Raw genomic sequence first — 15,911 nt, 5'->3', positions numbered from 1 at the left:
GAGCACCAATTTCGTATCAATGTCTGTAATTTTCCCTTAATTGCATGGGCTTCTACTTAGCTAACCATCTGTTGTATGGGACCCTACCAATAGCCTTTTAGAAGTCCATTTAAACAACATCCATTGTCTTATCCCTGTCCACCACAATTGTCACCTCTTCAAAAAAACTCGAGGTTTGCCAGGCATGACCTACAATTTATGAATGAAAGCTGACTTTTCCTGAGTAATTACAAATTTTTTTTGAGGTTGTCATTTATAGTCTCCAACAATTTCCCTACCACAGGTGTCAGGTTAAATGGTCTGTAATTCTCTGACTTCCATCGGTCACCCTTTTTTAAAGAGCAGAGTGACACAAGCAAATTTCCAATCTAAAGCTCCAAATTCTGAATCCAGGGAACTCTGAAAGATGATGGTTTGGGCATTGGTAATGTGCTCTCCTACCTCCTGTAACACCCTGGATGGAAGTTATCAGGTCCTGGGGATTTGTCACTTTTCAGTTCCATTGATTTCCACATTATTGATGATTTACTTAAGCCAATTTTATTTATTGTCTGTCCCTGATCCACTTAATTTTATTGGGTATTCTGGTAAGCTATTCTCCTTTTCTACTTTAAATACTGAAGCAAAATAGTTGTTCAGCGTGTCTGCCATTTCCCCATGGTCACTGACAATATCTCTACTCTCAGTCTTCAATGGGCCAATAGTGTTCCTAACCAACTATAAAATGTCTTTTTAGTCCCTTGCAAGTTTCCTTTACATCCTTTTTAGCTGCTCTTATAAGCCACTTTGTGGCCCTTTGTCTTTGTATGTGACTCTGTACTGTTCTTTGTGTTTTTATATGCCCTTTCTTTCAATTTTATGCTGTCCCTGGCTTCCTTAGATGTCCATGACATTTTTATTTGAGAGATTGAGCTTTTCCTTCTTGTGGGTACAAATTTCTTGTGAATAGCATTAAGTATATCTTTGAGCACCCGCCACTGTTCCTCAGTTGTTTTACCTATTAGCAGACCTTCTTAGTTTACGTGGACAGTTTCTGCCTCATTCCATTTAAAGTCTGCCTTACTTACATCCAAAATCTTAGTATCAAATCTTTGCTTAGCTCTTACAAACACTACATGAAACTCAATCATGTTATGATAATTATGTGACAAATGTTCACGAGCAACTAGGTCACTGAATAAATCATGTTCATTGCTCATTACTAGATCCATTACCCAAGACATATTGTCATAAGAAACTATTCTGGACACACTCTAGAAATTCACAACCTTTTTGGCAGGCGCTTGTCTGTCTCTTCCAGTCAATGTTAAGATTGAAGTACCCCATTAATACTGCTCTGCTTCTGCTACATAGTTACCTAAGTTCAGCTGCTACCACTTGGTTTATATATAACACCTACTGTGGTTTTCATTCCTTTATAGTTCTGCAGTTCCATCCATAAAGTCTCCATTTGGTACTCTTCCCCTCTTTACATCCTCCCTGACCACAGAAATGATTCTGTTTCTAATCAGTATAGCCACTCCATTCCCTCTGCTGTTGTCTCTATCCCTCCTGTAAACCTCATAACCTGGTAGGTTTTAGTTCCCAGTCCTGACCATTCCACAGTCATGTCTCCATAATGGCTACTGTATTATAGTTTCCAATTTGAATCTGTGACTACAGTGCAGTTAATTTGTTCCTTACACTCAGTGCATTTGCATAACTACCTCTAATTTTGGCTGTGCATTCTATCCTGTCCTTCAGCATCTTTAAATGATTCCTTTAGGGAAGGAAATCTGCCATTCTTACCTGCTCTGGCTTATACGTGACCCCCAAATCCACAGCAATGTGGTTGACTCTTAATTGCCCTTGTGGTCTCAACAGCCAATCAGTTCAAAGGCAATTAAGGCTGACAACAAAATGCAAACCTTGCCAGCACAAACCTACAGCACCCCCCAGTAGAAAAGGACCCTCTGAGATCCTTGTATTGTTTGTGTAGTAAGAGGAAATGTCGGTGAAACTGATTGTTTTTCTGTATCTCTATTAGACAAGCACTCACATACTTCTCTTTGGGCTTGCATTACATGCAACTCTTTACTACCCAACCAAAAGTTATCCTCTAAGTATCCTGGTTCTATCAGCATTAACGTGCAAGCTTTGGCAATGATTAGTCACTCAAAATGCAACCTATAGCAGGAGTAAGAAGTTGTAATCTTGAGGGGGAGTTGGTGTAGTAACATACTGTGCTTTCACCTCCTGCATTCAGCCTCAACTTGACTGAAGGGTAGCTTATTTAATTCAGAAGTTTTCAGGAAAGTGGAGTTGAGAATTTTCAGATAACCCATGAATTTACTAAAGGTGGAGTTGACTCAACGGGCTGGATGGCCTACTTCTACTCCTATGGCTTATGGACACTGCAGCACCGATGTATATAATCCATATCAAAGATTTAATGCAGTAATTCTTTATCAAAGTTGCTATCCTTTGGGATGTTAAGCCATTATCCTGTGTTAATGCTTGAGTTGAGTAAAGGCCCTAAAAGCACTATTCGACACGAAGTAAGGGATTACTCCTGATGAACTTACTAAAATTCCACTTGGAACCAGCCCCACCAAAATTATGTCATTGGCCTTGCATAGCACTAATCAGTCAAAACTATATGGAATACATTACATGTATAGATTTTTGGTAGGATAGTATCTTTAACAATGATAGCAACCATTCAGGATATGCTTTATTTCACTACTGGAATACCAGTGGTAGGAGAGAATATTGCTCTCAAGATTAATTGCAGCAACACAAAAAAGATCCTTCAACAACATTTTCCAAAATAATGACCTCTAGAATCCAGAAAGACAAAGACAACAGGCATTTGGGGACTGGCAATTTGCCCTCCAACCCATGCAATACCAATATTTGGAAATGTATCATTGTTCCTTCAGTGTTGTTGGGTCAAAATCCTGTAACTCCCTTCCAAATGGTACTGTGGTTGCACCTATGTCAAATGGCTGGTAGCAGTTCAAGAAGGAGCTCACCACTACGTTCTTAAGGGCAACAAATGTTACCCTCAACATCAATGGTAACATCACACAAATGAACCTGAATTTCAAAGTAATATTACTCTTTACAAAAGTGTTGCTATCCTCCCATTGCTAAGTATCTATTAATCAATGTGGTTTATATTAACTAGCAACTGAACACAAATTTGGAATTTTAAAAATAAAAAACCCAAAGAAGTTTAAACATATTTCATTTAAAACATACCATTAACTTCAACAGATTCATTAAGTTTTAAGCACTTGTCATTGCCCTGAACAGAACACTCCATTGCTTTTGCAAATACAGGCTCTCCATCTCTGCAAAATAAAATTAAGCAACATCCTTAAAATTAAGTGAAGCAAAAACTGGAGAAAATTATTTACAAAACAAACATTCATCTCACTTCATGTATCATCACCTTTACTTAAAATTCAATCTCATTTTTTTCTTGGTGTTAAATAACATGGCATAGCAAAAGTATATTTACTACATACTTTCTACAACAAATATATAATTCTGCAGTAAATTTAACTCATACAAAATTGCTGTCAGTGAAGAATGTTGTTGGGGGGTAGATATAGTCCCTTCACAGGTGTAATTGACACAGATACAGTATCGTGACGTACTTCAGTTGCAATGTAAAGGCTGAAACCTATTCCATCTATTAGAGAGTGAAATCTCAAAAATTCAACATCACTTTTATTTTCTCTTTTCCTAAATTCTGAGAAAATCTAAATTTCATGATGTAAAACAGGCATGCATTGAAAATACATACATATGCTGAGTTGGGGGTATAGGGTGGGTGGGGGAGAACATATCAGGCCACCCACCAAACCTGAAATTCCAACTGGGTGCCAACCTTTATGTGGCAACCACCTCAACTTTGGCTTCTCCCTGATGACTGTGAGACAATTGGGGGACCAGCAGTATCTACTTTGGGGTGGGGGTGGGAGGAACTGTTGGTGGGGAAGCCAGCAATCACACAACCTTTATGGTCATTTCAGGAAAACATTCAGGTCATTTGTGGTTCTGAGTTAGAATGCAAAAGAGAAGATTTTGGTTCAGCTGCTAATATGCATGTCTTCTGATTTTTACAAAAGAAGGTTAAGACTACTTTTTTTCGTGTTTTTTTTAAAAGAAGTTATGGGCTGGAAAAAGAGCTGTATTAAAACCAGTGTTTAAAAGGGTTACTGTATGTTTGTAAGCAAGTAACCTGACACCCATGTAGTGTAGTGGACAAGCAACTATTTGGACAGTGACTGAAGTCTGAGTTGCAGATGCTATGTAGCTGATGGATTTACAAATGCAGCTTTTATTGGCATTAGGAATATGATTGGTCTGTGGAGCAGTTATAAATGGCAGAGAACTTTTGCCTGCCAAAAACAGTGCGATTAGTTCTCAACTAACTGAACAACTTGGAACTAGTAACAATTTTGAGAGATAGACAGATATATTCAGTTCTTCCCCAACTTCGGGGTGGTTTCTCTATTCTTTGCAGTTAAAACTAACTTTAAACTTGAAGTAAACTAATTTCTCTCTCCAAGAGTTATTGCAGGTGGCAACTTTTAACTAACCTTTTATACATGAACTGGCCACCTTGTGTCTCTTATCAACCAATGGAAGCCTCTAAAGGAAGATGACTGAAGTAAAGTCCTGACCAATATAAGAGTCATAAGGGTCAGCTCAGTAACAGTACCTTGCAAATGGAAATCTGGAACTGTCTTTTCAGTTTCTCCTCTCTACCAATGACTTATTTTTACCCCATTTGTCTGTCTGTGTATATGCAAGGGCAAGGTTATAAAGAGGATGAGTGTTTCAATTAATAGTGCTACATGCTGACAGTTTATAACTTGTTACCTGTAGCCAGAGTCAAATTACTTGCAGTAAAGACCAATTCTTGTTCAGTACTGAAACCTGGTCTGTGCTTTCCATCAGCCTTGGATTGAAAGTCAAGTAATAGGGAACTTTGCAAACTTTATGAAATCTTTAATTTTTGTGACCACTTTGGGAATAGTGGGGATCAATTTCTAACCCCTCAACCTAGTGAATACTAACACATTGCAGTCTATCATTTGGAGTATTGAGATGTGGGAATCACGGACAGGATGGCACTGTTGCCTCAGTGTGCTAAGTTATGATTTCACTCCCAGGAGTGTCTGAGTGGAATTTGCACATTCTCCCCTTGTCTATGATTGTATGAGCACAGACACAATAGACCAAACAGTCTATTCTGTAAACCTCTGGTGTGTAGGTGTCTTGAACTTTTGGTAAAGGCAGCTGTGGCCTGGTGTAGGAAAAGAGGACGAAAGTGACAGTGAGGAATGGGAAAGAAGGCCCAGACGAAATTCATAGACCAATCTTAGGGGATGTAAAAGTAGAAAATACTTTTGTTCCTATTTCAGGTACAGTTGGAATAGCTCTCTTGACAGCCAGAAGTTTAATACCAATCAATAGCTTTCGGAGTGCTGCTCCTTCTTTAGGTGGTAGGAAACTTGCCCTTGCACATACACAGACAGACAAATGGGGTAAAAATAAGTCATTGGCAGAGAGGAGAAACTGAAAAGACAGATCAAGTTTCCATTTCCAACCACCTGATGAAGGAGCAGCGTTCTGAAAACTAGTGCTTCCAGTTAAACCTGTTGGACTATAACCTGGTGTTGCGTGATTTTTAACTTTGTACACTCTAGTCCAACACCGGCATCTCCAAATCATGAACACCAATAACAACAGCATAATAGAAAATGGATGCAATGAAAGCTTTTACAGGAAGTAATTATTTTGTCTAACATCATGCACAATTTTTGAAACAGTTCAATAGATATAAAGTAGTAATATACAATCACTCAGAAGAAACTGTACACTACACGGTGCTAATTAGCAGAATTAAAGTAACGGAGAACTGTGAAATTACTGCTATACATTTTGCAATGTCATACTATAAAACGAAAGGACAAATCATACAATGTAAACAGCCTGTATGATACCTTGTGACTTTTAAAGTAACAGTAGGACCTGCATTTTGAAGAGTTCTCCTTGCCTCATTTGTTGTCATTCCGTGTGTGCTAACACCATTAATATGATGGATAATATCCAATGGTTGCAGACTACCTTCTTTATCAGCAACTGAACCTGGACTAATGTCACTGATATAGATTGATTGGCATGCAGTATCACTGCCTCCTGCAACAGATAAGCCTGTATAAACGAGAAGCTTCATTTAGTTATAGTTCAACATTAGGAAATAGTAAACTCTTTAATTCATTATAAACTATAATAATCTACATTCTGCAGAACACATTTTCATAATGAATTCAATTTTCCTGAAAAAAAGATATTGAGAGTAACTATTACTGTGCCAAAGTGGAAAATGTACAACAGTAAATTATACATCCTCAAGTATGTTCACTTCAATTAAAATAAAAACTACTCTCTAATATGCAAAATTCTTGGCATATAATCTTTCAAACAAAGATCATCAAAACTGTAATCCAACTTTTTAACATCATAAAATCCAGGATAATGTTTAGACTAGTTATTTGAAATAAATTCTGATCCATTTCAAAGTTGATATCATTACTAACTACGTGCCAGCGCAAACATAATTAAATGTCTAAATTAGTATGTGCAGCCATTTCATGGGATAAATTGATGCTGGCACCTCATTAAAAAGGCAAGCGATGTGAAAGTACTCTTCAATAGCGGCCCCCTTCATGGGAGCTAGTAGCCGGCAAGTGAGAGAAATCCTCTAACTCTGATGCTAATGAACTGCACCTAATGCCGTTTGAACAGGTACATTTGAATGCAAGCAACAAGAAATGCTTCTGGTGGTAGCACTAAAAGACTACCACTTAGTTTACTAATGTAGACATGGAGCATGGGGGGGGGGGTTCCTTCTGCTGTTGGAAAAGAAAATTCTCCAGAGGCACATCCACTGCCAGTGGAAAGAAATTGTACATGAGCTCAATGCCCAACTTTTCGCTCAAAGGATACGGTTGAAACATTACACATTTGTAGAATGGTCAAGGATAAGAATACTGCTTTTATATTGCTGACAGGTCCAAGATCTCTACTAACACTATAGTTCTCCACTTTCTTTTACATTTCTCCAATTAATACATCATATTGCCCCACACCATCACTGCCTTCCCACATTTACCAGTTGTTTAAGTTCATTTCTTTTTTAAGTTCCCTCTAACAGCACAAATATAAGCAGTAAACACACACACACTGACTTATATTTGTTGTGAAGTGAATGAAATTTGGATGGCTGGACAGAAGCAAGATAACCAGATGCAACGGTAAAGGTCTTGATAAAAATGAATGCAGAAATATTGGTATAAGAGATTGGAGAGATTGTTTGAATGAAGCACTCTGATAAGCTTTCTGAAAATTATCACAGGGCACTGGTGATTGATGTTGCATTTACTTTTCATGTTTACTCAGGTGGAGGAAGAGTTTGTTGTCCATCAGGACAAAGCCGTGGTCCACATAGACACCAACAATATAGACAGGAAGAGAGATGGGGACTTAAGGCAGAAATTCAGGTAGCTAGGGTGGAAGCTTAGAGCTAGGACAAACAGAATTGTTACCTCTGGTTTGTTGCCCATGCTACATGCTAGCGAGCTGAGGAATAGGGAGAGAGAGGAGTTGAACATGTGGTTACAGGGTTGGTGCAGGAGGGAGGGTTTTGGATACCTGGATAATTGGGCCTCTTTCTGCAGCAGGTGAGACCTCTATAAACAGGATGATCTTGACCTGAACCAGAGGGGTACCAATATCCTAGGGAGGAAATTTGTTAATGCTCTTTGGGTGGGTTTAAACTAATTCACAGGGGGATGGGAACGAAAATGTAGTTTGAGTATAGATGAGGTTAAGAGTAGGGAGGTCCGAAATAAGGTTTTAGGGTCGCGAGAGGGCACCGGCAAGCAAAACGTTGGTTTGAAGTGTGTCTATTTCAACGTCAGGAGCATCCGGAATAAGTTGGGTGAACTTGCAACATGGGTTGGGACCATGTTGTAGCCATTTCAGAAACATGGGTAGCGCAGGACAGGAATGGTTGTTGCAAGTTCCGGGATTTAGATGTTTCAGTAAGAGCAGAGAAGCTGGTAAAAAAGGTGGGGGTGTGGCAATATTATGGCTGCAGAAAAGATGTTTGAGGACTCATCTACTGAGGTAGTATAGGCTGAGATTAGAAACAGGAAAGGAGGTGACCCAGTTGGGAGTTTTCTATAGGTCTCCAAATAGTTCCAGAGATTTAGAGGAAAGGAGAGCAAAAATGATTCTTGATAGGAGCGAGAGTGACAGGGTAGTTGTTATGGGGGACATCAACTTCCCAAATATTGACTAGGAATATTATAGTTCAAGTACTTTAGATGGGACAGTTTTTGTTCAATGTGTGCAGGAGGGTTTTCTGACACAGTATGTAGACAGGCCAACAAGGGTGGGGGCCAGGTGTTAGATTTGGAGGTAGGTGAGCACTTTGGCGATAGTGACCACAATTCAGTTATGTTTACTTTAACGATGGAAAGGGATAGGTATACACCAGAGGGCAAGAGCTCCAGCTGGGGAGAAGGCAATTACGATGCGATTAGAGAAGATTTAGGATGATTTTAGATTACTTACAGTGTGGAAACAGTCCACACCGCCCCGCCGAAGCGCAACCCACCCATACCCCTACATCTACCCCTTACCTAACACTACGGGCAATTTAGCATGGCCAATTCACCTGACCTGCACATCTTTGGACTGTGGGAGGAAACCGGAGCACCCGGAGGAAACCCACGCAGACACGGGGAGAACGTGCAAACTCCACACAGTCAGTCGCCTGAGGTGGGAATTGAACCCGGGTCTCTGGCACTGTGAGGCAGCAGTGCTGACCACTGTGCCACCATGCCGCCCAGAGCTTAGGATGAGGAAGGAAACTGCAGGGGATGGGCACAATAGAAATGTGGAGCTTATTCAAGGAACAGCTACTGTGTGTCCTTGATAAGTATATACCTGTCAAACAGGGAGGAAGCTGTCGAGTGCAGAAACTGTGGTTTACTAAGGAAGTTGAATCTCTTGTCAAGAGGAAGAAGAAGACTTATGCTGAGGTGAAATGTAAAGGCTCAGTTAGGGTGATTGAAGATTACAAGGTAGCCAGCAAAGACCTAAAGAGAGCGCTAAGACAGCAAGGAGGGAACATGAGAAGTTGTTGATGGATAGGATCAGGAAAATCTCTAAAGCTTTCTATAGGCATATAAGGGAGAAAAGAATGACTAGAGTAAAATTAGGGCCAATCAAGGACAGTAGTGGGAAGCTGTGCGTGGAATCAGAGGAGATAGGGGAAGTGCTAAATAAATTTTTTTTTATCAGTATTCACACTAGAAAATGATAATGTTGTCGAGGAGAGTACGGAGGAACAGACGACTACACTAGATGGATTGAGGTTGACTAGGAAGTGGTGTTAGAAATTCTGAAAAGTGTGGAAATAGATAAATCCTTTGGGCCAGATGGGATTTATCCGAGGATTCTCTGGGAAGCCAGAGAAGAGATTGCTGAGCTTTCAGCTTTGATCTTTATGATGTCATTAGTACCAGAAGACTGGAGGATAGCAAATGTTGTTCCGTTGTTCAAAAATGAGGAGTAGAGACAACCCTGATAATTATAGACTAGGGAGCCTTATTTCGGTTGTGGGTAAAGTGTTGGGAAAGGTTATAAGAGATAGGAGTTTATAATAATTGATAGGAATAAGTTGATTAGGGATAGTCAACATGGCTTTGTGAAGGATAGGTCGTGCCTCACAAAACTTGAGTTCTTTGAGAAGGTGACCAAACAGGTGGATGAGGATAAAGCCATTGATGTGGTGTATATGGATTTCAGTAAAACGTTTGATTAGGTTCCCCATGGTAGGCTACTGCTCAAAATACGGAGGCATGGGATAGAGGGCAATTTAGCAGTTTGGATCAGAGATTGGCCAGATGAAAGAAGGCAGAGGGTGGTGGTTGACAGGAAATGTTCATCCTGGAGTTCAGTTACAAGTGGTGCACTGCAGGGATCTGTTTTGGGTCCACTGCTGTTTATCATTTTTATAAACGACCTGAATGGGGACGTAGAAGGATGGGTAAATTTGCGGACGACACTAAGGCCGGTATAGTTGTGGATAGTGATGAAGAATGTTGTAGGTTACAGAGACATAGATAAGCTGCAGAGCTGGGCTGAGAGGTGGCAAATGGAGTTTAATGCAGAGAAGTGTGAGGTGATTTAGTTTGGAAGGAGTAACAGGAAAGCAGAGTACTGGGCGAATGGTAAGATTCTTGGTTGTGTAGGTGAGCAGAGATATCTCGGCGTCCATGTACATAGATCCCTCAAAGTTGCCACCCAGGTTGGTAGGGCTATTAAGAAGGCATACAGTGTGTTAGCTTTTATTAACAAAGGGATTGAAATTCGGAACAATGAAGTCATGCTACAGCTGTACAAAACTCTAGTGCAGCCACACTTGGAGTACTGCAAACAGTTCTGGTCACTGCATTACATGAAGGATATGGAAGCTTTCAAAAGGGTTCAGAGGAAATTTATTAGGATATGCCTGGAATGGAGGGAAGGTCTTACGAGGAAAGGTTGAGGTACTTGAGGCTGTTTTCATTCGAGAGGTGACTTACTTTGAAGCATACAAGACAATCAGAGGGTTACATCAGGTGGACAGTGAGAGCCTTTTTCCTAGGGTGGCGATGACTAGCATGAGGGGGCATAGCTTCAAACTGAGGGTGATAGGTATAGGACAGATGTCAGAGATAGTTTCTTTCCACAGAGAGTAGTAGGGGTTTGGAACGCCCTGCCTGCAACAGTTGCAGACTTGCCATCTTTACGGGCATTTAAATGGTCATTAGATAGGCATATGGACAAGAATCGAATAATTTAGGTTAGATGGGCTTCAGATTGGTTTCATAGGGCAGTGCAACATTGAGGGTTGAAGGGCCTGTGCTATGATGTAATGTTCTATGGTCTAAAGTCATGGAGCATGCATTAGGTGATTTCAAATCTGGATACTCTCTCAGTACTGTACTGTAAAGCCTCGCCAGTTGACCAGATAGCAGCGAGTTGCGGCTGATATCTGTTGTAGTGTTGAAGAAAATGTAAGACTCATAGTCACAGAGTATTGTCTGTGCTTTGGCACAAGGTTAGAATTACACTTCTAGGAAGTGACATAGCTTGGTAATAGGTTTCTTCATAAAGTGGAGGTGCCTTACATGTTGCTGCCCAAAACATTCAGACAAAAATGTTCCTCAAAGACCTGTGAGGAGTTAAATGCCCTGTACAGTGTTGTTCCCCCCTCCCCCTCACTTGTCACCCAGCTGCTCCTTCTATTTCCTGCCTATCTTGCCACTTCCCCATATTCTCCAACCCAAAACACAGCCCCACCAAGCTGTCCATGTTTAAGGTACAGCTGGCCTGAAGGTAGCAAAACAGCGCAGGATCAGCAAAATCTACCAGTCATAGTCAGAATTAAATCAGGAATCTAGCTAAAAGGCTTCATTCATTATTTACAATTCAATTGCTAGTTTGTCCAAATCAACTGCTGGTTAATCTCTTATATGTTTTAGACAATAGTCAATAGTAGACAATTGTCCAGCAGTTGATTTGGACAAACTAGCAATTGAATTGTAAATAATGAATGAAGCCTTTAAAGTAATATAGCTGGGGGGTCTTTTCTACACACAATAGCATGAGTCATTGAGTGAGATGAGCACACGGTGAGGCACCTTTGGAATAGTCCAGATCACAACTGGTTCCTATAACATGTTTGAGAGTGTGTAACTTTGATCTCCAGCATCTGCAGTCCTCACTTTCTCCTATAACATGTTGGCATGTGTGTTGGGTGCCTATGGAGCAGCCTGATTCTGATAGCAGTTAGGAGACTTCCACCTGACAATAACACTAACAATGTTAATATTTAGGTTGTCTAGAAGAAAGTGAGGATTGCGGATGGTGGAGATCAGAGTTGAGAGTGTGGTGCTGGAAAAGCACAACAGGTCAGGCAGCATCCGAGGAGCAGGAGAGTCGACAGTTTTGGGCATAAGCCCTTCATCAGGAAGCCTTTTATCAGGGTAATTTAGGTGTCTGTTTTACTCTGAAAGTGTGTTTAATGCCATCAATTTTTCTAGGTTCACATTATCCACCAACTTTGCAATATCCGCAAAATTTCAAATGGGTAAGATAACATCCTTGAATATCATGACATTTTCTAAAAGCCCTTTCTGTTCCAGAACAACACACCATATTACTCTAATTGTGTCAGACACAGCTCAGTTAGTAGGGCTCTGCCTCCCAGTCACAAAGTTTCAGGTTTCACTCCAGGACCTGAGCACATGAACATCAACGTCAACATCCAGTGCCGGAGGCTAGGAAACATTGTAATGTTAGTACTGTAGTACCGTCTTTCGGATGAGAAGATAAATCAACACCGTATGTTTTCTCATACGGACATAAAATGTCTCCACTCAGTATCTGAATATGACCTTAAGACATAGGGGTAGAAATAGACCATTCCGCTCATCAGTCTGTTCCACCATTCAGAGAGATTATGGGTGATCTGATTATCCTTAGTTCCACATTCCTGCCTTTCGCTATAATCCTTGATTTCCTTACTAAATATAAATATGGCCATCTCAGCCTTGAATATATGTAGCAACTGATGTTTTAATAAATTTCTGATTCTGATTCAAGTTTAATCTCCCCCACTAAATTCCCTCATTTGATAGAAAAAAAACCTCAAAATCTTTCAAATATCAGGCTTTAAACTTGGGAAGCAATTCTAATTTTATCATTCCATAAGTATACACAAATAATATAGTTTCTAATTTAGTACAAACTAACAGAAGAATCTATAGAAAATTATAGTTCCTGGTCCCTCATTTTTCTCTAAATTAAATCTGTTTAGTCACGTTACTGTGATCACTTTAACATTTAATAAAATGAAACAAAAACATGTTTAATCTGCATTTTTAACAAACAGTCAGCCAAATTTGTAGTGCTAATCTAAATGACAAAACAGCTTATGAGACGTTAACTGCACTCATTCCCTACGATAGACTTATTTCCAGTTATAATCAATAAGGAAAGAAACAGAAAGGAAAAAAGTCCCCCAAAAAAATGGCAATATCTTAAATAAAACAAAATTAGTCTTGTTATACACTGTTCAAACCATTATTATAAACACAACAAGCTGAATTATTTAAAAAGATTTACCTAGTTCATGCTTGTGCCACATCAGTGTGATATCTGGGAGCGAATGTAGCTTTATTGGAAACTCTGGTATTTCCAGAACCCGTCCAATTACTAGAGTGACTGTATCTGGGATAGATCGAAGAAAATCCACTGCTTCTGCATGGCTCATACTGGTGATGTCAACACCATTCACCTATGACAAGTAGTGGCAAAAGAACTAAAGCTGTTATCATGTAAGACACATCTTCCAAGTAAATGAGTCATCCAAATCTACGCCCATTTGCATGCTTACTGTATTTCTGCTTATGCTCGGACTTGTTTTGTCTGAAATGCTTTGCTCACATGAAGCTAACTTTGTGATCTGATTCTACTCAACTTAGAATGAAACATTGTTCCCGATAATTATTAAACTGTAATTGCATCAGAGATACTTGATATTATCAGTCCATCAAAAGATCTATAAAATTTCTACTAATGTTGTTTATGAGGTATTTTTTACCATTTTAAAAAGGACCACCAGTTCAGATTTACTTTAGCAAAATAGCTAGGATTACCAAGAATTAGGATACTTGTAATTTATATTCTAACCATGTATAGAAATGATGCTAATATACAGCACGAGAGATTTGGAAATTGGGAATTTTTTCAAATTACATTAAAAAAACTGAACAACATGGATGCCACAACATAGCAACATTAGTTCACACACTAGTGGAAGTAACAACATCGCTGGGAGAAGATATAATAATTAATGTCTCAATAGTTTCCGAAAGAAAACAATTATAAAATTCATTTTAATACATTTTAAGATTGAAATCATGGTGCAATCACTTAACATTTGGTTATTGAGACCTTGCTTTCCCAGAAGGTCATAAATAATTACAGATTTCTTGGTTTCAAGTACATGGGGAAGCAGACAAATTTGCTCACAATCGCCCCCAAAATGCCAAGTAACATTCAAGCAAGGAAGTGACCAATGAGGGAGAAGGCACACTCCTATGTGGATGAGACAGAATCTGAGAGGAGCTGATCCTCTAATCACAGACTATTTATCACAGCAAATACAGGAAGGAAACAGCTGGTGACTGGAGGAGCAGCAGGTAGTGGGAAGGTACATGGCTGTGTGTCAGGCTGAGGGGTCAAAAGCAGGCTGGCTAGAGACCACCAAGTGTGAGCAGAAACACAGAACTCACAAAGCAGAGAAAGAGAGAACAGTTTTGAATCTATCAACAGACAAAAAATCTTTCAACTGAGAGCAAGGAATACTTGAAGTGACTGAAGTCAGGATTTTCTTAGAAATGAAGATGGCATTTCTAACTTAAGGCTGCAAAGGTTCAACAGCTACTAAATAATAAAGGTGGAGTTGATGCTATTATGATGAACACTCTATTAGAAAATCTAATAACGATTTGCAGTCACGCATTATCACATCTCAAAGTTTTTCCAGAAACTATGCATTAGTTAGTCAGACGTGACGTCACTTCACCTGACGAAGGAGCAGTGCTCCAAAAGCTTGGGATTTCAAATAAACCTGTTGGACTATAACCTGGTGTCATGTGACTTCTAAATTTGCCCACCCCAGTCTAACAGCAGCATCTCCACATCACATGCATTGCTTAGAATGCAGTTAGTGTTAATTACAAACATGGAACTACTTGCATATACTAACATTTCAACAGGAATGAATGACTTGGATTTTTTATAATTCTCTTTATGACCTTAGGACATCCCAAAGTGCTTTATATTAAAGTTCATTCCTGAGCAACTTCAACCATAACAGTAGGTGATTGTCTCACTTTTCCTTATGCATACTTGCCAGCAGTAAATTTACTCATTGTTCTATCCAATTGTACAGTTTCTCTCTCTCATTCTTTAATTCCCAAGCTTCCTGCATTGATTCCATGTTCTTTCCCTTTGGCATCACCTGCAATTTTGTTTTGCTGATTTACATTCAGTTTCTCAATCCAAGTCAATTAACAGCAGACATGATCTCTTTACAGGAGCCCCAGGTCCCCAAATTCAAAATATTTCTACAGTGACATTGTTTCTCTTAACTTTTTTCAAGCTTTTTTTCCCCCACTCTTCATGCCCTTTTATTTTATCTAATTCCCTGATTACAGTTTTGATTTCAACAAGCGTTCTTGAAGTTAAGATCCATTAGGTCATATTGTGATGGACATGGACTTAAAGTATTTACTCTTTTTTTTCGTCCTGACCTGCTGAATAGTTCCAGCACTATCTGTTTTTATCCCAGATTTCCAGCATCTGCAGTACTTTGCTTTTGACTTATTATTTTAATACAAATTTAGAATAAATTACTTGTATTCTGATCGGACTTACCATTATCAACCTGTCACCAGGTCTTAGCCTTCCATCACTTTTTGCAGGGTCCTGGATAATGTCATGTATGTAGCTACCAATGTTAGCATCTCCTTTTGTCACAGTGAATCCCAGACTCCCTTTTTCTGATTTCTTCAAAGTAACATGCAATTCCACTTCCTATGGCAAAGGACTATGTTAGATTATGCAGCACACAAAAAAAGACTACCTGTGTGTTAAATGAAATAAATCTAACTAAACTACCTTACATCAGTTTAACTTCAGTGAGGAAATATCTAGACAATTATTTGAGATAGAATAGTTACATGGAGAAAAGGTAGGTTGATTACTAAGATTTAACATTGACT

The 15,911-nt window shown here is 39.3% G+C and overlaps 1 protein-coding gene across 9 annotated transcripts in view; it reads right to left on the bottom strand.

Annotated features, from left to right (window-relative positions):
* ptpn13 (protein tyrosine phosphatase non-receptor type 13) overlaps positions 1–15,911 on the bottom strand; it is a 265,404-nt gene that overhangs the window by 63,558 nt on the left and 185,935 nt on the right. For all 9 annotated transcript variants that reach the window (XM_072547657.1, XM_072547747.1, XM_072547874.1 and 6 more), the window contains 4 exons: positions 15,565–15,723; positions 13,246–13,417; positions 6,003–6,213; positions 3,244–3,335 (listed from right to left, as the gene is read on the bottom strand). In XM_072547657.1, the coding sequence (XP_072403758.1) occupies positions 3,244–3,335; positions 6,003–6,213; positions 13,246–13,417; positions 15,565–15,723 (634 nt within the window). The remainder of the gene's footprint in view (positions 1–3,243; positions 3,336–6,002; positions 6,214–13,245; positions 13,418–15,564; positions 15,724–15,911) is intronic.

This window comes from Chiloscyllium punctatum, chromosome 1, assembly GCF_047496795.1.
Source record: "Chiloscyllium punctatum isolate Juve2018m chromosome 1, sChiPun1.3, whole genome shotgun sequence".
Classification (NCBI taxonomy): Eukaryota; Metazoa; Chordata; class Chondrichthyes; order Orectolobiformes; family Hemiscylliidae; genus Chiloscyllium; species Chiloscyllium punctatum.
Note: the sequence above shows the minus strand (reverse complement) of the source record. Positions and strands in the feature narration are given on the sequence as shown.